The 23,774-nt window shown below is 61.8% G+C and overlaps 2 protein-coding genes across 2 annotated transcripts; both read left to right on the forward strand.

The window, feature by feature from the left end:
• The first annotated feature begins 1,098 nt into the window (after nucleotides 1-1,098).
• On the forward strand, nucleotides 1,099-18,398 carry DPH1 (diphthamide biosynthesis 1). Its single transcript, XM_030962906.1, has 12 exons — nucleotides 1,099-1,164; nucleotides 1,813-1,959; nucleotides 4,123-4,186; nucleotides 11,455-11,576; nucleotides 13,248-13,402; nucleotides 14,024-14,145; nucleotides 15,288-15,356; nucleotides 16,053-16,209; nucleotides 17,055-17,155; nucleotides 17,385-17,463; nucleotides 17,765-17,896; nucleotides 18,259-18,398. Exons 1-12 carry the CDS (start codon nucleotides 1,116-1,118, stop codon nucleotides 18,331-18,333), a joined length of 1,272 nt encoding a protein of 423 aa, XP_030818766.1. The 5' UTR covers nucleotides 1,099-1,115; the 3' UTR covers nucleotides 18,334-18,398.
• A 308-nt stretch (nucleotides 18,399-18,706) lies between these two features.
• On the forward strand, nucleotides 18,707-19,462 carry OVCA2 (OVCA2 serine hydrolase domain containing). The gene has a single exon (XM_030962907.1). The coding sequence runs from the start codon at nucleotides 18,728-18,730 to the stop codon at nucleotides 19,427-19,429; it is 702 nt and encodes a 233-aa protein (XP_030818767.1). The 5' UTR covers nucleotides 18,707-18,727; the 3' UTR covers nucleotides 19,430-19,462.
• Nucleotides 19,463-23,774: the final 4,312 nt, after the last annotated feature.

The following is a 23,774-nucleotide window of genomic DNA, read 5'->3' on the forward strand; positions in this document are numbered from 1 at the left end:
GGCTCCGCCGCGCCGCCCCGCGCCTGCCGTGATCACGGCTGTCCCCGCTGTCCCGCCTGCTTAGCGCCGTCCCTGCCGCTCCCCGGGGACCGTCTGTCCCCTCGGCCCCTCATCGTCCCCTCTGCCCGCCGTGTCCCGCCGAGATGTCACCGTCCGACCCGGGTCTCCGCTGTCCGCGCTGTCCCCGCCGGCACGGCACGGTCCCAGCCGCTCCCTACCGTGCCCTCCGCCCCTTCTCGTCCCCGCCGTCCCACCGGGGTCACCGGGGGCTCTGCTGTCCCCTCTGCCTCCCGGTGGCCGCTGTCCCCTCTGTCTCCCGGTCCCTGCTGTCCCCGCACTCTCCGCCGCGGTCCCGACACCCCGGTGTCCCCGAGCTGTCCCCGCTGTCCCCGGACAGTCGCTCCCGCCTCCTCCCCCGTGCACACGGAGGGTCCCGTTATCCCCTCGGGAGCGCAGCTGTCCCCACCGCCCCGCCGGGATCGCCGCTTTCCTCGGGGGGTCCCCGCTGCCTCCTCGGTCTTCTGTCGTCCCCTGGAGGTCCCCGCTGACCCCGAACTGTCCCTCCTGCCTCTCGAGGGTCCCTCTTGCCTCCTTCCCTCTGTCCCACGGCGGCTCCCGTTATCCCCGCTGCCCCAAGAGGGTCCCGTTACTCCACCGGGAGCGCCGCTGTCCTCACTGCACCGTCGGGATCCCCGTTATCTCCAGGGGGTCCCCGTTACCCTCGAGTCCCTCTTGCCCCATGCTTCGCAGGGGTGTGAGGGGGTCACACACGGACCCGTCACCGTGACAACGCCCCCGGTGCCCCCGCCCCGTCCCCGTGTTAACGTTAGGACAGGTTAACCCTGAAACTCTCAGCACCGCGAGGGATGCGGCGGCACCACGTCCCCGACGTGAAGGGCGGACAGCCCCGCCATCGCAGCGTTTGTGACATCCCACTGCACCCCCAGCGTCCCTCTGGGACCGTGCCGAGAGCGCTCGGTCCCCGCCCGTCCGCGCCGCCCGTCCCGTCGGGGCCCGCCCGGTGCGCTCCCGAGCTCGATCTCTCGGCCGGCGACTGCTCCGGCCTTGCGCGGGGATCGCTTAGTGCTGCCTTCCGCCCCCACGTGCGCACAGCCATGGCGGCCCCCATGCGGGCCGGGAGCGCGGCCCCGGTGCCCGCCAAAGGTGCGCTGAGACCGCCCCGGCGCGGCGTCCTGCTGCCGCTACCGGCCGCTGTTTTGCTTGCCTCGACGGGGGAGGCCCGGCCGGTGGCGGGAGGTGGCTCCTCCACCGTCCCGGCCGCCCCCGCCGCCGGCCCGGCCCAGCTGGCCCTTTGTCGGTTGTGCCGTGGGCCGTGCGGGGAGGGTTTGGTGGCTCGTGAGTGCCGGTGTTGGGCGCTGGAAATAGTGAATAATCCCCCTGCTGTCACTCCCCCGCTGCACTCTGGCATCGCCGAGATGTAGGGGGGCGGCTGCTGTCGGGGGGCGGCTTCGGGATGAGGCTCCCGGGGATGGCTCACCCGGCGCTGGGCGGCTCTTCCCGGTGGGATAACGGGATCCCCTTGCTGGGGAAACGGGGGTGCCTTAGGGTGTCACTGGGGTGTTGGTGGTGAGCCGTGAGCGTTACCGCGGTGCTTCCTTGGCTAAAAAGCCGCTTTGTCCCCCAAAAAACGAGAGCAATCTGCCCCCGGCGTGCAGGGCAGGACCGCAGCCCTTTTCCCCGCCTGTCCCCAGGGGTGTGAGCAGTGACCCGAGGACAGCACGGTGGCCCGTGGCGGGCGGGCTGCGCTGCCCTCTGACCGCTGCTTTCGGTGCCTCCCCGTTTGTCCCGCAGCCCGAGCCCGGCGGGTGGCCCAGCAGATCCCCGAGGAGATCCTGGGCAACGCGGAGCTGCGGGAGGCGGCTCTGGCCCTGCCCCCCAACTACAACTTCGAGATCCCCAAGACCGTCTGGCGCATCCGGCAGGCTCGGGCCAGGAAGGGTGAGCGCTGCCCCGGGGCATGAGCGGGTTTGGGGCTGGTTTGTGCTGCTGAGCCCCCCCTGTGGGGCAGGTGAGGCTGGGGCTGAGCTGCTGCTGTGCCCTCGGTGTGTTTAGGCTCTGTGTTGGCGAGCTCTGCTCCTCTCGAAGGGGGTTAATAGATCTGTATCTCTGGATTATAATCACATTGGACAGGACAGGTTGAGCTGCGTGGACCTGTCAGCCTGGAGATGTGTCTGGGATGCTGGCCAGGTCCCTGCTGGGCTCCTCTTGCCTCTCTCCTCTCTCCCTGCACTTTCCTGACACGCTGCTGGGGCTGGCAAGGGGGAGCCCCACAGCAGCGGGCACCGGGTGGGGCTGGCAGGGAGCTGGGCCGTGCTGCTCCCTGCTCTGGACCTTCCTCAGAGGAGCAGGGAATGATCGTGGAGGCTTCAGGAGTGGTGCCAGGGCTTTCCTGTGCATCCCACTGGGTGCTCAGCTAGGGGGAGCAGGGCTCAGAGCCTCCCCTTCCACCCCCGGGTGTCACCAGCGTCCCCACCCTGCCTTCCCCTGCAGACAGGGGCTGCTCGTGTGGCAGAGCCGGATTTGCAATGCTTTGTATCCACCTGGGAATGGCTCTGCCTGCTGCCACCGAGCTGCCAGGGCTGGCAGGCGTCTCGGGGATGTTCTGGAGGCTGGGCTGCTCGCGGCTGCCATGCCGAAGGGCCGGAGGGTGTGGGGCTGTCCTGCCCATCCCGGCTCTGGGGTGGGAGTCAGGGCTGGGCGTGTCCCAGCAGGACTCGGCGGGGCCGCCCAGCCGCGCTGGCTCTGGCTTTCCTCGCTGTGTTTTGCTGCTTGGCACCTCCTAATTAAATGTAAATATGCGGCTGGGATTTAGGCTTCCGAGCTGGGAGCCGAGCCCATCAGCCAGCCAGCCGTGCTGGGATTTAAAAATCCGCGTGTGCAGAGAGCAGCCAGGGGCTCGTTGCTGGGGGAACGCAGCCTCCCACAGGGCTGCAGCCAGCCCTGCCTGCTGCGGGCTTTGGGGGGGCTGGGGAGCACCCCCTGTCCCCATTGTGCTGTGGCAGTGGAGAGCAACCTCCTGCCAAGCTGCCGTTTGCAGATTTGGGGTGGAGGGCAGCCCCAAATGGGCCAAAATGGTCTCAAATGGGGGATGCTGGGATGTGGGACCTCATCCCTGCCAGGTCAGGCAGGGGCTGGCAGAGATGTGCAGCTTTCCTGCAGGTTGGAACAGGGTGGGATCAGCCTGATTTGAGCCAGGCCTTCACACAGCTCCACGCTGGCCAGCGGGTTGGGCCTGGGAGCAACGGGGATTTTGTTGGAGGGGAATCTGGAGAGAGTGTTTGGATAGATAGCATGGAAGCTGGGATATCTTAGTGGGATTGGGAGGTGAAACAACAACAGGATTAATGGGGCCTCCTCCATTTACCTCCTCCATCATGGTCCCTGCTCCTCCCCACCACCGCGTGGGGGGCTCCTGGCTGGACCCCAGGCACTGGGCAGTTTGCTGGCCTTTGGAGGAAGAGGGATTGTTCTGATTGTTCTGTGAGGAGGGAGCAAATGAGGAAACATGAATTTGTTGTTGAATAAATTCCTGCAAGGCACAATGCTGCGGCTGTTGCTGGCCACCCTCCTGAAATGGAGAGAGAAGCTGCGAGGGAGGTGTGGAGAAGGGCAGTGAGGATGATCAAAGGTTTGGAGCAGCTTCTGTATAAGGAGAGATTAAATAGGTTTAGATCCTTTAGCTGGAAAAGAGGTGAACGAAAGGGGATATGATAGGGATGTAGAATTGTGAATGATGTGGAGAGGCTGAACAGGGGATGATTATTCACTCTTTCTTGTACCGGGAGAACCAGGGGCACGCGTTTACATTATTAGGGGCAGGTTTAAAATAAACAGAAGAAAGTACCTTTCGCTGTGCAGCACATAATTAAAATCTGGAAGTCATTACTGTGGGAAGTGGGAGAGAGCAGCAGTATCAGCGGGTTCAGAGAGGGACGAGGTGTGGATGCAGCCCAGGGCAGGGCAGGCTGCACCCCGGCTGCCAGAGCCACACGGATTTTTGGCCAACACCTGGCTGCTTTGGGGAGGGTGGTTTGTGGCTGCACCTTGAGCTGGTCCTCACTTTAGGATGTCTCCTAACCCCGTGGCTGTTTCTCTTCCCAGTGGCCCTGCAGATGCCAGAAGGGCTCCTCATGTTCGCCTGCACCATCGCTGACATCATTGAGCGGTAAGAGCGCGGCTTTTCCCTGTGGGGCTGGCCAGGGGATGGGGGCTGCTGCTGGGGATGGGTTGGCCACTGGGCAGGAAGAGGCCCAGGGCTGTGGATGAGGACGTGCTGTGGCTGTGGCCACAACCTGGCTGGGCACAGCTGGGCAGCCCTGCGGCGGGTGACAAGGACCTGCTGCCATCCCTGGGGACAGGGACCGGCTCGGTGCCAGCCCAGCCCTCTCTGCCCGGCTTCTCCTCCCCTCTCCGCTGTGCGGGGAGCTGCTGACAGGCTCAGCATGGCGGGCCCCGCAGGGGTGCTGGAGCCAGGAGCAGCCGTGTTAACAACCGGCTGACGCCAGCCCGGTGCCACGGCAGCGCCGCCGGGGAGGGCCGGCAGGGGAGGGCCGGCAGCGGGGCCACCGCTGCGGCAGGGACCCAGCCTCCTCCCCCCGGCCTCGTCCTGCCTCTGCAGCCACGGAGATGGGCAGGGGCAGCCCTGCTGCGGCTGGGGAGGCTCGAGGCCACGCTGGTGGCATGGAAAGGGTCGCTCCTGCTGGGTGACCCCTTCGCCACGGCTCCTCTCTTGATTTTCCCGAGCCGCTTGAGAGGCGAGGCTGAGGCGCTGGAGAGGAGCCGGGCTGTGCAGTGACAGTGGATGCAGGCACCTTGCAGAAATTGGCCGTGATCTCTTTCCTACTGAGCGCTTCTGCCTTCCTCCCCACCCACCGCAGCCCCCTCCGCAGCCCCTCTCTGTTTTAGCACCATGAATTAGTGCTAATAGCACTTCGTGCCTCGTCTGCCATCGGGGTCGTGGCACTCATTAGCAGCTGCCTTGCCTCGCTGCCGTGCTGGGTGGGAAGGCAGCCGTGCCCGCGGGCTTTGTCCCCGCTCTGCCATCCCCACACTGGGTGGGAAGGTGGGCGCGGGCAGGGGACGGGCGGGGGGGCAGGGGATGGGTGCGAGTGTGGGCAGCTCGGCGTGGGTTTGTCCCTTTAAGTGGAGCTGCCTCCTCTCCGGCTTTGGCACCCAGCCGCTTTCATGTCTCCGACTTCAAAGGCAGCGGATTAAGGGGCTCTTTTATCTGAATGAAACCTTAAGCCCCACTTCCCGGTGGATGGTGGATTCCAGGGTGCTGAATGCCAGGGTGCCGCTGGATTCTGGGGTGCTGGCATCCTCCCTGGGCTGGTGAGGGGTGCTGCGTGGGTGGAGGTGCCCAGCCAAGGGAGGGGATGTGGGGGCACCGATGGGATGGTGTTTGGATGTGGGATGGCTTCAAGGCTGAGCAGGAGGGCTGTATCCTTCCCTCACTGCCGTCATGCAGTACCCAGAGACACTCCACTGCCACTCCCTTACTGGGAGCCCTGGGTGCCATCCATTACAGCACTGCCAGCCAAAGGATAGTGGCTGTGGGCAGGAGTGAGCCCAGCCCTGTGTCCACTCTCTTGGGGACATACTGGGGACCCAGCCACGCTGCTGGAGGTGAGGTGTGAATCGGCAGGTGGCCTCGTTAGTTCCTGCCTCTTCCTGCTATTAATATTCATGGCCAGCATTAATGTGGAATGGAAGCTCGGCCACCCGCTCCTGCTGGCCCTCCTCACCCAGTGCTGGGGCCCGAGGAGCCTCCAACGTGACAGGAATCGCTGCAGCTGTGTGCTCTGGCTGCTGTCACCAGGCTGGGGACAGGGGCTTGGGGTACCATCAGCCCTGGGCTGGTGTCCCCTTCCTCTTGGTGACAGAGAGGATGTGACAGGAATACCTGTGTGCCCATTGGGGGCATTGCTCAGCGAGCAGCCCCTTTGCCCAGCCCATCCCCAGAGCCTCCTGCCCTGTCCTCGCTGGTGGGAGTTTGGGGGGTGACTTCCCCCTGCCCTGCATTCCCAGCTGCTGGCTGCAGAGCCATGCCCGGGGCTGTGCCCCTGGGGTGACAGCGCCCACCCCTGTGTGTTTGGGGTTGAACTGGAGCCGTGTCAGCTGCCACTCAGACGGAATATTTATCCCTTCTGCTGGAGCTGCCTTCTAATAGAATATTTGTGCCGTGGCCTGGTGGTGCTGGGAGAGCCGAGGGCGGGGATGTGCCTCACTCCCCCGCACCACAGGAGGGGGACACGCTGCTCGCTGCGCGTCTGTCTGTCCCCGTGCTGTGGGATGGCAGTGTCACCACGTCCCTCACTGCCGTGTGGGAGTGAGCAGGGCCCCGGGGAGAGCTCCGTGGAGTAAGGAGGGGAGGGGGGCGGCCAGGTCTGAGCTTCCCAGCATTGCCCTGGCGCTGGCCGAGCCCCCAGGGGCTGCGGGGATGAAGATGTTGCCGGAGCATCGCCAGAAAGGCCGGTGGGGTTCTCAGCCTGGAGCCTTTGAAACCGAGAGCACACTCGGAGCATTGACCGGTGTGAGGCCACTTAATTACCCTTAATAGGTTTGTCATTGTCAAAGCTGTGCCGGGGTGGGCCGGGCTGCCGGTGGGGAGGGCATCGGGCCGGGGGTCTGCGCGCTGCCGGCGCCACATCACGACACTCCTGAGGCACCTTCCAAATTGGCTCCATTTGTCACGGCTGATGTAATTCGGCAGGGAGGAACTCGTGCTGGGGGGCGGCAGCGTGGGGGGAGCTCGGACCACAGCTCGGGGAGGGGCAGCCCCCCCAAGCCCAGCTGCTGTCGTGCCGGGGAGGTGGCAGTCGTGTCCCCCCCTGTGCCACCAGCTTGCAGCCGGGGGCTGTGCAGCCAGGAGCGGGCCCCTGCTCCCCTCCCTGCCGGGCTGGAGCAGACGGATCAGCTGGGCTCTCAGCTGGGCTTTTGATTCCGTGTTAATAAAGTCGGCTGTCAGGCTTCGCAGCTGTTAATCCCTCTGTCTTCCTGTGCCACGCCGGGGTGAGAGGCTCCTGCTAACCAGCCGAGCCTTGGTGGTGGGGATGGGCAATGGCAGGGGAGCTAGAGGTGTCCTGATGCCCTCAGAGGCTGCCCTGCCATAGCTTTAAACACCTCCCAACTCCCAGTGGCTTTTAAACACCTTTTTAAACACCTCCCAACTCCCAGTGGCTTTTGAAGATCCATATGAGACAGTGCTGGAGGTGCACATGGCGTCCTAATCTCATCCTGGTGACTCAGGAGCATACAGGGACTTTTTGGAGTGACAGCAGGTCCTGGTTGAATAATAAAAGAGTTAAACATCTGTGTGCACAGCCCAGCAGCTGTGGCAGAGCTTGAAATGACCAGGACAAAAGAGGCCCTGATGGATAGTGTGCCCTACACAGTACCCAGTGCCGTGGCTGGTGTGCCCAGCAGGTTCCCAGTGCCAGCAGGTGCCAGGTCCCTTGGCCAGGCAGGTCTGCCATGTGGCACTGAGCAGTGTGGCACTGAATGCTGTGATGAAGCTGGCAGCATCTCCAGGAGGTCCCAAAAGGCCACCATGGGATGCTAACAGAGATCAGGATCTGGCCTCAGCTGCACAGTGCCGTGGCTCTGCTGGCCAGCACTGCCTTCCCTCGTCCTTTTCAGCACAACCTGGAGGCTCTGGCAGCGGGTGCACGCTGTGCAAGGGAATTTAATCACTGTCATTAACCACACAACAGCATCATTAGGAGGAATGAAGTTCTCACTTCATTGGAGATGTTCAAAACCTTCTACCCGGGTGGTGGCTGCGCCAGGGGGATTGGGCTGGGGGGAATGTGTGAGGTCTATAGGGCTGGCACCTTCCAGGGCTGGGATGTGCCAGCACTGGTGTGGTGCCCACCACCAGTGCCCCATGCCCCCTCCTTGTGTCCCACAGAGCTCTGTGTTGTGAAGAGGGGACAGGCATTATCCGGACACAGGATGGTCATGGTGCCTTTGCAGCCAACATGCACTGACCCTTGGTTTGCCTTATTTTGGGTTTTTTTTTTGCTGCTACACGACCAGCAAAGCTGGGGTGCCCTGGGGCATGCCCCTTGAGAGGTGGTGCTTGCCCTACCACCTATAGTGAGGACAGAGTGGGAAGTTCCCTCAGGGGGACCAGCTGGAGATGGTTCCTACTGGGGGGCTGTGGGGACACCCACCACTTCTCCCCATCATGCCCCACTTGCAGAAGCTCTGTGGGGCTCCATCATTGCCCAGCTGCAGCCGGGCTCTTCCAGCACCAATTGCAATAAAATCTCAAACTCATTATTTTAATTATGTGCAGCCTTCCTGTGCTAATGAAGTTGGGGAGTCTGGTAATGGGGCTTGGTGATGGGCTTCTCTGCTAATTGAGTGCACTGTTCTCAGCCAGGGCTGGGCTCAGCCCCCACAGCCCAGGACAGCAGCACCCACAGGTGTCCTGGGACAGGCTGGGCTTGGGCACAGGGCAGGCACTGGGGGTGGAGTTTGTGGGGTGATTTGGGGTGGTTGTGGGGTATCTGAAGGGCCACATGCAGGTGAAGCATGTCCCTGTTCCCAGCACAACATGCAGGCACCCTGGCATCCCAGTGCTGCCTCCATCCTCCCACAGCACAGGGCTGCCAGGACTGGCCACTCTCAGCCCAGTCCCTTCAATCCCCTCCCCCCCACGGGCTGGTGGACACACAGGGGCTGAGGACTCATCCCTGCTGGGGAGAGCAGCTCTGCCTCATGGCTTGAGGACCAGCGCTGTATCATTCACACGCTGCCAAGGGACCTCGCGCTCCTGCCAGCAGCAAATGCTCTCATTCATTTTTCGAGGGGCTGGGATAAATCAGGGCTGCTCCAGCCAAGTGCCTGTGCTCAGGTGACAGGGGCTGGCTACCCCATGCTTGGAAACATGCAGGCCCCATGTGTGCATGGCTCTGACCCAGTGTTTTCAGCCCCAAAACTTGTCCCTGGGTTGCTGCTGCCTCCATCCTGCGCTGGGGAGCAGGGCTGGGAGAGTCTGAGGGTCCCAGCTGGGATCAGAGCCGGGACCTGGCCTGCCCTGGGGCACATCCTGCCAGTGCTGAGCATGGCTCTTTATAAATGGGATTTTGGGAGCCATCTGTTTAAAGGAGCAGGTAATGAATTAGGGGGAGATGAGAAAAATGCTAAGGCCAGGCGGTTTTTCAGAATGAGCCGGGGTTTGCGGGACGTAAAAGATGAATAACCTCCCCACGTGTTCAATATTCATGAGCTCCCAGCTGTAATGAGCATCTCAGCACTGGGTGGGGACATCCCTGTCAGCACTGCCAGCACGCTGCTGGGACCCATCCGTGGCTGTGACAACTTCCAGGGACACAAAACACTGACAAAGATGCTGCCTTGGCTGCCCCTTGCCCACGGCCTGGTCCGGGCTGGTTGGTGAGCAGCTCCCCAGCCCGCGTTGGAGGCAGGTGGCTGCTAATTGACATTTCCTTCCTCTGTAGTTTGATGAAAGACTCTGGCGACACTGAACTGATTAAAACATCAAGGGGAGGCCCTGGTGCCTGCCTTTGATTTGTCTCTGGAGATGATTACGGCGCCGCTCGATTGTCCAGCCCAGCCGGAGCGGGTGATCCTGGTGTGTACCATCCTGGAGCCCCTCCTGCAGCCCCACCAGGCTCCTGGCCTTGCCAGGGTTTCCTCCTCACCAGGCACCATCCCATGGCATCTTTGCTCACCTGTGACTCCACTCCCTGCAGCCAGAGGAGGAATCTTGCCCATGGCCAGCACAGGGCTCAGCCTCATCTCTCCCTGCCCAGCTGCAGCCCCACACATCAGGCAGGGCCACGGGCACCTTTGCCCTCCTCCTTCCACTGTTGCTATTTCACTTTCTTGCTCTTCACCCCCAGGGACTTTCTCTGGGGTTTGGGCCAATTTGCATACATTTTAATCTATAAAAAATTAAGCGGTGCTGGCTGCCGCTCTGAGTCAGACCTCCCCATCCTGAATCTTAAGGAGCTGAATAATTTTCCACTTTTGCTGAGATGTGTGGAGTCTGATTCATGTTCATCTCATCACCTCTCATTAGAGGAGGGGGCTGGGGGCTCGGAAGGGTGGGAAGAGCCTTCTCGAACCTTCACTGGCAGCCCCCAGCCCCACGCTGTGACCACGTGGGCAGTGGAGGAGCCATCCTCCCATCCAGGCCACGCTGGCCGTGAGGAATTGCAGGATTTGGGCGCTGGCAGGGTCCTGCCCATCTTCTGATGTTCCCCAACCCTTGTGGAGCGGGAGCTGCCCGGGCCAGACTGAGGTGAGGATGGCTGTGCCCCCTCCTCGGGGATGCTCTGGCATTGCTGCTCCCCTGTCCCCCTCCCCGGGCGCTGACGGATGGGCCGGAGCTGTTAATATTCAGCACGCTCCGCCATTTCTCCACCTTCTGCCATCTGCCCAGCTCTGCCCACCATTTCTATTCTTGCCGCCGACGTAACGCTCCCTGCCTGGCGCTCAGGGGGAGTGCGGGACCCTGGCCCCCAGCCAGACATGGGTGCTGCAGGGGGTGACGCTGTGCCAGGGCCCCCTCCTCCCCTGGTCCCCGGTGCCAGCAGCAGGGGGGAACCCGCTGGCACGGAGCTACAGCAGGCCTCAATTAAATAAGGAATTAGCATCTGGTTTAAGCAGCCCCTCCAGGCACGGGGCTTTGTCATCGCGATACCTGCTCTCATCCTGCTGCGGCAGCTCCCCGGGAAGGTGGCCAAGCTAATAATCCCCCAAAATGGTGCAATAAATACCCACAAAGGTGGTGCCTCTGAATCATGCCAGAGCCCTGGCTTTGCTGCTCGGTGCTGTTGTGTGCCCCTTCACCCACAGGCTGGCAGGTGCCAGGTGGGTGTGGACTGGAGCACTGGGGATAGGGGACAGCACCAGTGGTGGTTTGGTGCTTCCTCTTACCAAGTGCCACTTAAACACCAGCTCTTCTGGAGGTCACACAGCTTGGCCAAACTGACATCTAGGGCTTACACAGCCAGGTGCAGATTGGATTCACCAGCTCACACAGCGCCCACAGCCATGGGGTGATGGTGGCTTGGCTGGCACCACAAGGGATGCCAGGACAGCTGTTCTGCCCCTCCTGGTGGCTCCAGTCCCTAGAGCTGGCTGGTGGAAGCGGTGGCACCACGCTGTGCCGGGTCTCCCTCTGCTGCTCTCCCCGCTGGAGCATTAGGAATCTGGCAGCGTATTGTTTGATGAGTGGATAATCCGCTGAATTGCAAACAGCTTTACCCAATTGAAGAGGCGGATTACCGCTCTCCAGCTTAATCATGTTGACATCTCGGAGAGTAGCCAGCGCTTGTCCTCTCCGGCGCGTGGCTCGGTGGCGCGGGGTCCCCCCATGGTGACATGCCACGGGGCTGGGGGGCAGGACCTGGGCTGTGGTGACACGGCTGTGACCCTCAGTGCTGTGCCTTCCCGCAGGTTCACGGATGCAGAGGCAGTGGTGATGGGAGACGTGACCTACGGCGCCTGCTGCGTGGATGACTACACGGCCCGGGCCCTGGGCGCTGACTTCCTGGTGCACTATGGACACAGTTGCCTGAGTAGGTGACACTGAGTCCCAGGGTGCTGCTGGGGTGGCACAATGGAGGCTGTGCTGCTGCCACCATGCCACACCAAGCAACTCCACACCCCTCTGGATACCAGCTTGGAGACTTAGTGCCAAAGGCTAATCCCTTCCCAAAGGGCTTTCTGTTCTCCAGTTCAGCTGCTGGCTTTGGATGGGGCCAGGCTGGCTGGGTGGCTGCTCACAGGCAGGATTTGGGGTGCAACAGGGCGTGCTCATCCTGCTTGGCTGCTGCAGCAGAGCACAGCTCCAGCCGTGTCCCTGAGAGCAGAGCAGCGAGGCCATGGCTTGGCAGGACCCCCTGGCCCAGGGGATGAGGCTGCTCCTGCTCCCCACCTGGCCTCTGAGGAGTGATGACAAAGGGAATGATGGCAGAGGAGAGCAGGGGCCTGGGGGTCCCGCTTGCCCCAGGGCCAGGAAAGGCAGCTTTGAGGGTACAGTGCAGGCTGGGCGGGGAAGGGAGGAGGAGGAGGAGGCTGTGTGCTCCCCAGGCGGACAGTACTCTGGATCCAGTTGCCATGGAAACTGCGCTGCTGTCCCAGATGCTGCTAACTTTGAAGTCCACCCAGGATGGAATCAGCCCAAAAATAACAATAAGACGCTCTGGGTTTTAAGGTGGATCTGCAGAATTGCCATAATGAGTAGGAGGTGTGTGCATCCCTGCTGCTGCCACGCTCCCAGCTCCTGGCAGCCCTCCTGGACGTTTATGGGGCCCTATAAATGGGTTTGAAGAATTGCATCAGGCTCTGTGTGAAATACTGACTCCCCAGTTGAGAACTCTGTCCTGAAAGCCACGTTGGTGTGAGCATTCCTGGTGATAAATATGTGTGCTAGGTGCTTTGTTACAGGAGGAGGGTTATGGGCACCACTGGAACAGGGAGTATAAAACTCCTGGTTTGTAGCTGCTGCTCATGAATGAACAGCAGGAAGGAGAAGAAGGGGCCGTATCCATCAGGCTGCTCCAGGGAATGGGAGTCACATCAGCTGGAGCTGCTCCCTGCAGGGACAGGCAGGCACTGCCATGCTGACTGTCACCAGACCAGCTGCCATCTGCTGCCCATGGCCTCGCTGCCCTGGCCTGCTCTGGGTTGGGTGCATCACAGGGCAGAGCTGGGTGGGTCACAGGGCACCCTGGGTTACCCACGGGCTGCTGTGAGGATGCTGTGCCCCTTTTGAGCTGGCCAAGGTGGTCCTGTCACCAGGGTGGCCGGTGGTGAGGTACACGATGCTTCCTGCTCCCTCCCAGCCCCACGTGCCCCGCAGGAGGGAGTAATTTGCACTTAATTGTGATCAGGCAAAGAGCACCAAAATGGGAAGTGAACGTGGAGCTGTGGATCGATGTGGACTCTGTGTACTTTAATTATTCACTTAATCGTGGTGACAAAGGCTTCTTAGCACCAGGGGTAATTAGATTTGTGTTCATTGATTCCCCAGGCTGCCATTATCTGGAGAGAAACAAGCGGGTGCTCTCTGTGGCTCCCATCTGCACCCCCTGCCCTGGGCGCCAGCACAGGCAGAGGGGTGGCACAGCCTGCCTATGCCAGGGCAGTTTGGGACACAGGGAGCCCCACCAACAGGCAGCAACAGCCTGGGGCTCGTGGAGCCCTGGGTGTACCCACATTCAGACTTTGTCTCCTCCTGTCACCAGTTCCTATCGACTCCACCCAGGGGCTGAAGATGCTCTATGTGTTCGTGGACATAAAGATCGATGCATCCCATTTCCTTGAGACCATTCGCTTCAACTTTGCAGCAGGCACCTCCCTGGCCCTGGTCAGCACCATCCAGTTTGTCTCCACGGTGCAGGTGAGATGGAAATCCCTGGCTTTTGTCTCCCCCTGAGTTTTCCTGTGGCTCAGCCCTTCCCTGTCCCAGCCCCGAGGCGGGAGCAGCTGCCCCGGGGGTGCTGGTGGAGCTGGTTCCCCTCTGACGAGTCGCCGCAATAATGTGGTGCTGCCATAACGTTGATCAAGTACTTTATAATAACTCTGATCAATGTTTCATGGCGGCACCCCTCCCCTGCTCCCCCGGGAGCTGCTCTGGAAATGTCAGGGCAGGCGCTGGAGCACTTGGCATTTTGATGCAGTGCCGGCAGCGGCCGGGGAAGCTCCGGCGGCTCTGTCTGTCTGCCCCTCAACGGCCGGCTGGGCAGGAGGGGAGGAGATGAATGAGCCTCTTGAGCCGTGTCTATCAAAACACGGGGCTATCCAAGCGTTAAGCCTTTTCCCTTGTCTTTTAATTGATACTTTGGTCGAGCCTCGCTGAGCATCCCCGGCTGCGCGGGGCCGTTCCTGGTGCCACCCCGAGCGGGCTGGCTCCCTTCCACTGGGTCACAACAGCTGGGGCTGCCAGGGTTGGGGTGTCCCCAAGGGTCCTCAGCCACCTTTTGTGCCATGCCTGTCCCTGCTGACCCCACATCTCCCACAGGCAGTGTCACAGGAGCTGCGTTCCCAGTACAAGGTGTGTGTGCCCCAGTGTAAGCCACTGTCCCCAGGAGAGATCCTGGGCTGCACGTCACCCCGGCTCGCTCAGGACACGGATGCCATTGTGTGAGTACCCGGGGTCCTTCCTGCGCCCACTGCCTGGTTTTGTGCAATTTTAGGGCTATCCACAGGCTGGGATGGGCCCCCTTCAGCTCCTCATGCTGCTTTAAGTGGCGTGTGCTTGTAGCACGGAGGAAATAATTGAGTCGTATATCAGAATAGATAATAGATGGAAGGGCGGGTGGATAATTGGAAAAGACAAATGGCCGGGGCCCAACATCACAGCAACATTAATTTTATTTAAGGACAGCAAATTAGAGGGAGCACTTCGCTTCCTATCACCTAATTATTTTAGGTAATGGAAATGCTTAATGTACTGTGAATACAGTGTGCTGCAGAATAAATAAATACAAGGACCCCACCCTTGGGGGGTGCTGGGGAGCCCAGGTGTGGGTTTAGGCCCTGCTGAGCTCCTTCTTGCCCATGCTGCTGGGAGCCAACAGCACCAGTGCCTTTCCAAGCACGGCCATGCAGGGAGCTGGGCTCCACATTGCTGGACACGGGGGCAGTGAGAGCTGTGGATTCATCCTGAGCCACTTTCTGTCTCTCCAAGGACGGCAGGGGCAGCCAGGCTGGCACTGCATTGGTGAGAGTGGGTCCTTGCAGCTGGCACAGGAGCAGCAGTGCGGTACCAGCCTGCGCAGGTGCACTTGGCCTTACCTGCGTCCTCCCTGCATTATTATTTTCTTCTTTGCACCGTCTCTGGGGCTAACTTTTGCAGACAAATTAGCTTTGATCTCCCAAAATGTCATTCTCCAATTAAGGGCAAAATCTAGTCAAGTTTTACGTCTGAATTCATTTTCCAGGCCCTCACTCCATTAGGGCAGCTGAATGAAAGGCTTTGAAATGTAATTGCTGACTGGAAATCCGATTAGAAATGGAAGCAGCAATGTCTAGAACCAGCCACTGAGATGGAGCAGCTCCCAGCCACCCCGTGCTGGTGTGAGCACCCCTCCTTGCTCTGAGCACAGCTGCCCCTCCAGCCCTGCCATGCCAGGGAGCTCTGTCTATGCCTGCTGCCCCTGGGTCTCACCACAGGAGCTTGAATTCCTGGCATCTCAGCTGTGCTGCAGTTTGGAAAACCAATGGACACGTGGATGGGGTGCTGCTGTCTCCCAGTGCCATAGCTCTCCCTCTCCTCTTGGCAGGTATTTGGGCGACGGGCGCTTCCACCTGGAGTCCATCATGATCGCCAACCCAGGGATACCTGCATACAGGTACAGACACCCACTCCAATCCCATGGTGGGGACCACCCCATCTTTCCCCATGTACCCCTCCAGGGCTGGGCAGGCATGGGCAGGTGAGAGGCCACGGGGTGGGTGAAGAGGTGCTTGGGGGAGATGAACACCAGCCATTTACTCCGGCTGAATATAAACATTTTGACAAGTACCTGTGAAAGCTCGTGGAGGTGCAGCCATTAAAGCCCGGCTGCTGCAGGCAGAGGCCATAAAGCGCGATGATGAGGCCGCTGAAAGCAGATGAAATATCAGGAGTGAAAGGCTGGGCCCATTTGGAGGAATCTGAATTTCCTAGTAGGTCGTTTGTTACAAACAGGAGGCGCACGTCAGGTTTATGGCGCTGGTGAAGCTGCCGAAACCCGAGTGGGATTTGATTAAAATTCTCCTCGTCAAACAAAGCAACAAATCAAAGAATTCTTCATAATTGATGAGCCAGGATAGGCGGGGGGAGCTGAGTGTGAAGCCGAGCACGGAGCTGAGGCTGTGCTGGGCGTTGGGGTGCTGTGGTGGGACACTTGTCCCTATCCCTGTCCTTGTCCCCTAACGAGCCGGCTGGGCCCTACATCAGCCAGGAGGACAGATGCTGTGGGAAGCAATTAGTGCTAATGAGGGACGGGCATCACTGGGAGGAGGGCAGGTGATGGAGCCCGTGTGAGCCTGGCTGTGCTTTGCAGGTACGATCCCTACAGCAAAGTGTTCTCGCAGGAGCACTACAGCCACGAGCGCATGCACCGCGCCCGGCAGGACGCCATCCTCGCTGCCAGCACTGCCCGCTCATGGGGCCTCATCCTGGGCACGCTGGGACGTCAGGGCTCCCCCAGCATCCTACAGGTACCAGCCCACTCCCCAGTGTCCCCACCGAGCACCAGGAGCTGCTGTTGGGTGTGGGGAAGGACTGGGCCATCGCTGCCAGGGTGGATGTGGCACCACTGGCAACCCATCAGTGGCACTGGCCCCGGTCTGTGTGGGCAATTAGCAGCAGATGAGGGAGGCTGGACAAGGGCTCATTAAACCCGTTCCTGGGGAGAGCTGGCCAGTCTTGGAGAACCCCCCTCGCCCAGACAGCTCGGCAATTAATTGGCTGGGTTTGTTTTAATTGGATGAACTTCCGATCAGGTTCAGCCTCCCTGCTCAGCCGCCGTGCTGGCGCTTTCTGCACCCCGGCTGGGAGAGGGGAGCAGGACAGCAGAGTTCTGCCCTCTGAGCATGGTGGCCCTGCTGACACCCAGAAGTGCTGGGGTAGCCACAGGTGAGATTTGAGGCAGGGCAGGAAGGTCCCCAGCTGCTCTTCCACAGCGGGCATGGCCAGGGCTGGCTGGGCAGGGGGCGATTAGTGCTGGCTCTGGAGGACAAGGACATCTCTGGCCCCTCTCCTCCTCCTGCAAGCCCTGGCTGCAGCCAGCCCGTGACAGGCGGGTGTCCCAGGGCAGGCAGCCGCTAACGAGAACAGATTGTTGTCATTGAGCAGTAATTACTTCATTAGGCTGAGGCACGTGCTGGGGAGAGCTGGGCACAAGCCGGAGCCATGGCCACAGTCTGGCCTATGACTGCCAAGGGGACGCGTGGCACAGAGCTGGGACCCACAGAGGGTCTGATGGCCAGGAAGGGGCTGTGAGCAGGGCTTGGGGGGCTTGCTGGGAGACCCTAACCCTGCCAGGTGCCTTTTTCCCCTGCAGCACCTGGAGTCACGTCTCCGTGCCCTGGGCCGGCCCTACGTGAGGGTGCTGCTGTCTGAGATCTTCCCCAGCAAGTTAAAGCTCTTCCCAGAGGTGGATGTGTGAGTGCTGCTGACCCCCTGCAGCCCCAGGGTGCCCCATCCCTGTGCAATTCCTGCTTGAAGCTGTCCCTGACACTTCTGTCCTGCTGTCATGTGCAGGGAAGGGGCAGGACTGTCCTTAACAGGGTGGTGCTGGCACAGTAAGGACCTTCTGGGGTTCTGCTGAGGGGCTTCACTGTGCCTTGTCCTTCCCAAAATGCTCATCCTCACTGTGACATTTCCCTTCCAGGTGGGTGCAGGTAGCCTGTCCCCGGCTCTCCATCGACTGGGGAGAAGCCTTCAGCAAGCCACTGCTGACACCCTATGAGGTGAGCACCCCTCTCTGTTTGGGGGGGACAGTCCTGGTTTGGGGTGATGCACCAGAGCAGGCTTGGGGATGTCCCTGCACCCAGTGTCCCCTCCTCTCTGCACCTGTGCTCTGTGCACATTCCAGGCACGCTGCTGGGATAGCCAATCTTTTGTGAAACCGGTGGGATTCCCAGTGCCTCGAGCTTTGCCCCAGCAGTGCCCTCCTCGGCACACCAAGCTGGATGCTGGGACCTCTCCCAGCACCACCAGCTCCCCCTATGCGGGCACCACTCGGGGACTCATCCCCATTCCTCTCTGCAGGCTGCGGTGGCTCTCCAGGACATCGAGTGGCAGCAGCCTTATCCCATGGACTTCTATGCCAGCCAGTCCCTGGGGCCGTGGACGGTGAACCACGGTGGCACACAGCCCCCGCGCCGCGGCCGGCCGGCACAGGTGGGCAGCGGGGGGACACCGGGGTCCCCGCTCGGTCCCTCGGGCCGGTGAGAGCACCGCGACGGGCTGAGCGCCCGGTGCCGCTCGGTGCCGCTCGGTGCCGCCGGTGCCGCTCGGTGCCGCGTACCGAAAGCGCCACCCCGTGGTGTCGTTGCCACCGAGCAGTAACGGGGACAGTGCCAGCCCGGCCCGAGGGAGGGACACGCGGGTTCCCCCAGCCTTGTCGGGGTGAGCGCCTGCCGAGCCCCGCGGCTCCCCGGGAATGGGGGGGTTGCCCCCGGGGGTGCTGCGGGCTGGGCACGGACCGGCTCATCGCAGCTCCGGCCGGGGCTGGGACATCCCTGACCTCGCTGTCCCTGCAGGGGAAGCCACCTGCGCCCCCCGCCCCGCCCGAGGGTGGGGAGCAGCCAAGCACCGGGGACCTCGCAGCTTCTTGAGTGTCGCCCGCAGCCGCCGCGCTCCGGGACCTGGCGTGGGCAGCGGCGGGGGCACCGCTGATGTGAGCACCACCGGGAGCCCCTCTGCTGCAACCGATGGGGTCGCACCCCGTGACTCGACAACACCACTACCCGCAAGGACCGACCCCGGCTGTCGGCGGGGAGTTGCCCCTTGCAGGACCGGGCCGTGCCGCCGCCCTGCCTGGATCGCACCGGGGGTCGCGTCCGTCCCGCCCCGCCGGGGCTGCCCCGTCCTCACACCGCTCCGGCGACCTCCTGCCGCCAGGGGGCGCCGTCACCTCCGCGGAGCCGCTCCGCTCGCTCTCGTCTGTCCGCCCAATCAGCGCGCGGCGTTTCGGCGGGAAGGCGGAAGTGGCGCTGCCGGGGCGCGGCCATGGCGGAGGCGCGGCCGCTGCGGCTGCTGGCGCTGCACGGGTACCGGCAGAGCGCCCGCCGCCTCCGCCAGCGCACCGGCGCGCTCCGCAAGGCCCTGCGCGGCCGCGCCGAGCTGGTGGCCATCGACGCGCCGCACCGCCTGCCCACCAGCGCTGAGGACGACCCCGACGGGGATGACCCCCCCCGCGGCTGGTGGTTCTCCGGGCCCGGCACGTTCGAGGCGGGCGAAGCGGCCGCGGCTCCGGCGGGGCTGGAGGAGTCTCTGTCGGCCGTGGCGGCGGCGCTGGCGGAGCACGGGCCCTTCGACGGTCTGCTGGGCTTCAGCCAGGGCGCGGCGCTGGCCGCCATGGTGTGCGCCCTGCGGGCCCGCGGCGACCCGCGCTTCCCGGTGGCCTTCGCCGTGCTGGTGGCCGCGTTCGCCAGCCGAGCCCCGGCACACGGACACTTCTACCGGGAGCCCATCGCCCTGCCCTCGCTGCACGTCGTGGGCGACACGGACGCCGTGATCGCAGCGCCCCTGAGCAGGGAGCTGGCGCAGTGCTTCGTGGAGCCCGTGGTGCTCTCGCACCCCGGCGGGCACTTCATCCCCGCGGCTGCGGCGCAGAAGAAAGCCTACCTGGAGTTCCTGCAACGCTTCTGCCCCGGGCAGGGCCAGGCCGAGCGCCCAGAGGCTGGGGAGGCTCGAGAACGGGCTCTGTAATAAAGAAGGGCTCTGGTGAGCCATGTGCAGCCACCCATCCCGTGAAACATCACTGTTTCCATGCCTCCAGAGGGACCAGAGAACAGCTCGCTGCACATTCTGCTCTTCAGTGTTCACCCAGGCCAGGCTAAATGGTTCTTTATCTCCCTTTTTTTTTCAGCTTTGTTGTATACATCAGTATAAAATATATATGTATATATATATGTGTGTGTATATATATATATATGTATTTAAAGTTATATATAACATATATAACATGTATGACATGTAACACAGGAGTGTGGGGTGTGACAGTGAGGGGGTTGAAGGCAGGAGGGTGACACTGCTCTGTGGGCAAGGTGCTTTCAGAGACTCCAACACCTGTTCAAATGTGAGTTCCTCAGCTCAGCCACAGGAAGTGTCTGCAGAGCACAGAGCTCTCGCAGTTCTACACCCCAAAACCCCGTGGTTTTTAATATCTGTTAAGCCAAGCTTCCAGCTGGTCTGGGCCTGGAAAACCCTCTCATCCTTGGCAGTGCCAGGGCTGGTGTTTGTTTCAGGAATGGAATGCCTGCTGGCTCGGTGTGCATGTGTTGAATCTTCCCTGCACAAAGTGCCTCCATGAAAAAGAAAAGCTTGTTGCTGTTTGTGGCTCTGTATTACCCAGAAGCACAGGAAAATCTTTATTGCTGTAACAATTGCAGGTGTCCTGCTCAGCACTGGGCACCAGTCTCAGGAGAGGAGTGCTAGCAGAGCTTCTCTAACCACAGCTTTCCTTGGGGGTGTAGAGCTGGTAAAAGAGGGAAATGGGGTGAAAAAAAGTGAATTTTTCCCCTGCTTGAGCAGCAGGGCAGTGCAGTGTCAGCTCTGTGAGGCTGCAGGACACTGTGCTGCTGAAAGCTTTCTGTGCTCACTGAGCTGGGAACAGGCCTGGCAGTGCTGAGGGTTAAAGCAGCACTGCAGGGCTGAGCAGCTCAGCCCCAAACCAGCACTGCAGGGGTGAGCAGCTCAGCCCCAAAGCAGCACTGCAGGGGTGAGCAGCTCAGCCCCAAAGCAGCACTGCAGGGCTGAGCAGCTCAGCCCCATCGCGTTTAGCCGCGGTTTGCAGCACCGTGGTGGTGCTGGCAGGAGGATGTGGCTGTTTCCCCGCAGCCCAACCCCGCTCTGCTGTTGCCCCGTGGGGGCTCGGGCAGTGCTGGCCGTCTTTGCCACTTCACGTGGGCTGTGTCACATCTGCTGCGGAGCCGTGGGGTGTCTGCACCCCTTGGTGACACCACGGGCTGGGTTTTGGGGCTGCAGCTGTGGCCGAGCGCAGCGATCAGCTGTGACAACGCCCCGGAGCTTTTGTCCCCGCTGTCCCCCCGCCGCCGGGCTCGCAGCCCCGGGAGCTGTTCGGTTGTCGCCGAGCCCCCTCCCGGTGCTTTCCCGGCGCGGGGGGAGGCAGCGCAGCCATGGCCGCCCACCCGCACTGCGGCCCCGCAGCCCCGGCAGCTCCCGGGAAGAGAAGGAAGGAAGGGGAAGCAGCTCGGGGTGCGGTGAGTGAGCAGCACGGTCCCAGCTCTGCAGGCAGCTGCCTCGGTGGGTCGGGGAGGGATGGGTGACCCGAACTGCGGTTCCTGTCCCTTTCGCGGGGTCTGCATAAAGATGGCTCCTGCCGGGTGTCTGCTGTAGCGGTTTAAATAAATTATTTAAACAGATAAACGCGACCTTTGTCCGCAGGAGGTGCCTGTGTGAGCAGCGCGGGGAGGTCCTGCTTGGTCCCGGTGTGGTGGGAGGAGGGAAGCGGCTCGGAGGGGTTTGCCGTGGGAATCCTGCCCTCTCCCTCCTTTCCTGGCCAGATGCCCTCGGGCTGGCCCCTGCATCTCTCGCAGATCCAGGTCTGTTCTTGGGATGCAGCCACAGAACTTGGCTGCCCTCAGAGGTGAGCCTGGAGACAGGACTGGCTGATGTCCTCCCACCCCTCACTCAGCTTCATGCTGGGGAGGTAGTTCCCTTTTCCATCACCCGGCGTGGCCCAGGGGAGTTGGTTTTCCCCCCAAAACAGCGTGGCCTGTTGCTGTTGCTGAACAGGGGGGTGATGGAGTGAGCCCAGGATCTGGATGGCAGCTGTGCCGCTTGCCTGGGACAAGAGGGCCCTGGGGACAATCACCAGTGTTAGCAGCAGCTCCGGGAGCCTGGGTGTTTCAGCAGGGGGATGTCACCCCTGTCCCCAGATGTGCCTTTCCATACCCCAGTGCAGCCATGGGAGCCACCTGTGTGACCTCAGGGGCAGGAAGGGCCCTGGCTGTGGCCCTGCTTGTGAGGAGTCTGCTGTGGGCATGGAGTCCAGGGAGAGCTTTGCTGCCCCTTCCCTGGGTGAGCAGAGCCCCCAGCCCTGTCCCAGTGTCCCGGGGAGGGCAGGAGGAGCCTGGCATGAGCAGAGACTCTGCCAGGGCTGCCAGTGCTGCTGCTTCCCTGCAAACTCCCGGCTGTTTTCCCACCTCTCCCCATGTCCCCTCACCCCTTTCCCCCTGTGTCACTGCCACCTTAAGGTCACTGTCACTGCCCTGCCAGCCACCCACTTGGGGCACACCAGGCACGGGCAGGGGTTCCTGTGGGCAGCGCTGGAGAAAGCGACGTCCCGCCGAGCCTGGCATCAGGACGTGCGGCTCGTGCCAGGGTTTGAGCCTTACTCATCTCACGCTCTTCCTCCTCTGTCCCCACCAGCAGGACCTGCCAGAGGTGTGGGGAGGGGTCACTCTGGGAGGGTGATGTGTTTCCCAGGTGGTTTTACAGCAAGGCTTTTCCCAAACCTGCCAAGGTCCTGCCTGTGAAGTGGCAGTGGCACGGGCAGGGCACAGCCGGGACCGTGCCTGGGCCCCGCTGCTGGAGCAGGACCAAGCCGTAGGGAACAGCCCCCCCTTCCCTGCTTCACTCGCAGAAGCTTCCAGTTGTGGCTGAGTCACTCCTGCTGTAGCTCCTTCTCTCTCCTTGTTTTGGATGGAAGTTTTCCATGGAAACCCACGCTGGGCCGGGCTGCAGGCTGGGATAAACACGGCTGAATCACAAAAGGCCGTTTCACCAAGAGCTGTCAGATGGCAGCAACAGTGTGGGGGGCCAGTGGGCACCTGCGTGGCCTTTGGGGGGGCAACAGCAGCACCTCTTCCTGCAGCCCCCACCAGCTTTGCTGGCTCAGCCCCCCCGGGCCCACCCTAAATTCCTACGGTGCCAGGATGCCACTTGGCACTGCCGGGAGCGGGTGACAGGTTTTGTCTAGAAGTTTTCTGGGGCCACATGCTTTCCCAGGAATGCACAGGGAAATCCCATCCAGGAGAGTCCCTTGGGACCTTCGCTGATGCAGTGTCCACCCCTGTCCTCAGCCGCCGGGCTCTGTAGGGTCACGGCTCGGAGGTGCCAGGAAGACCCTTCCCACCCTCCTGGCCGTGCACGGGAACGCGCTCTGAAGCCGCTGGGTGCGCTGCCGAGGTCAGGCACGGTGTGTGCCATGCCTGTGCCCTGCTGAGCACCAATCCAGCATGGAGGAGGCCGTGGCAGGGGCTGTGATCCTCCTTGGCACCACGTTCCTTCCCGGCACCGCTGCGGTCTCTGTGCTGAGGAGGAGCACGGGAGCTGGACAGCCTCTGTCCCCTGGCGCCGGCGGCTGGCCCCAGGCCCAGCGGCTTGGAAGCGCCGTTGGAAGACAAGTCCTGGTGTCAGGAATCCAGGATATTTTTAAGGACTCTGGAAGAAAAACTGATTCCAGGGTGTCAGCGGGAGAAACTTGGCCTTCAAAACAACAGTGCAGCTGGAACGTTCCCGGGCTGGAGCGTGGGGTACAAGGGGCCACAGCGCTGCCCACAGGACATGTCCCCTCACCCAGGGGTACCCTGGAAGGGACACTGGTGTCACCATGGCCTGGACCTCACTGTGATGCTGTTGGTGGGGTGTAAACAAGGAGGTGTTTCCCAGAAGATGGAGGGTGGGTTTTGTGGCAGTGGCAACTTTGCAGCATGGATGTGCTGGAGATAGCTGTGGTTTTACCTGAGTGCTGGTGGGACTGCCCAAAAATCCCTGTCCTGGGGGTGTGAGGTGCTTGGCCTGTCACACCCCCAGGCAGTCACACCCCCAATGGCAGCAATGGGAAAAGCAGGAGTCAAAGGGGACAAGCAAGAGGCATGTCAGGGCACAGCAAGAGCCTGCTACCTCTGATCCTCCCATGTCCCAGTGTGGCCCTGCTGGCCCCTCTGGACCTGGTGGTGGCAATGCCTGTCTGGGTGAGGGCAGAGCTGCCAGGTGCATGACCATGTGGATGGTGGAGGATCCTAATGGGGCTGCTTTGGAAAGGGAGAGTGTGGGAAGAGGACCCTGCGTGACCCTGCGTGACCCC

The sequence above is a fragment of the Camarhynchus parvulus genome, chromosome 19, assembly GCF_901933205.1.
Source record: "Camarhynchus parvulus chromosome 19, STF_HiC, whole genome shotgun sequence".
Lineage (NCBI taxonomy): Eukaryota > Metazoa > Chordata > Aves > Passeriformes > Thraupidae > Camarhynchus > Camarhynchus parvulus.

Coding starts and splice junctions, on each gene's coding strand:
- DPH1 (XM_030962906.1), top strand. CDS start 1,116: ATGGCGGCCCCCATGCGGGCCGGGAGCGCGGCCCCGGTGCCCGCCAAA. Junction 11,577..13,247: donor CTATGGACACAGTTGCCTGA/GTAGGTGACACT, acceptor TCCTGTCACCAG/TTCCTATCGACTCCACCCAG. Junction 17,464..17,764: donor CACTGCTGACACCCTATGAG/GTGAGCACCCCT, acceptor TCCTCTCTGCAG/GCTGCGGTGGCTCTCCAGGA.
- OVCA2 (XM_030962907.1), top strand. CDS start 18,728: ATGGCGGAGGCGCGGCCGCTGCGGCTGCTGGCGCTGCACGGGTACCGG.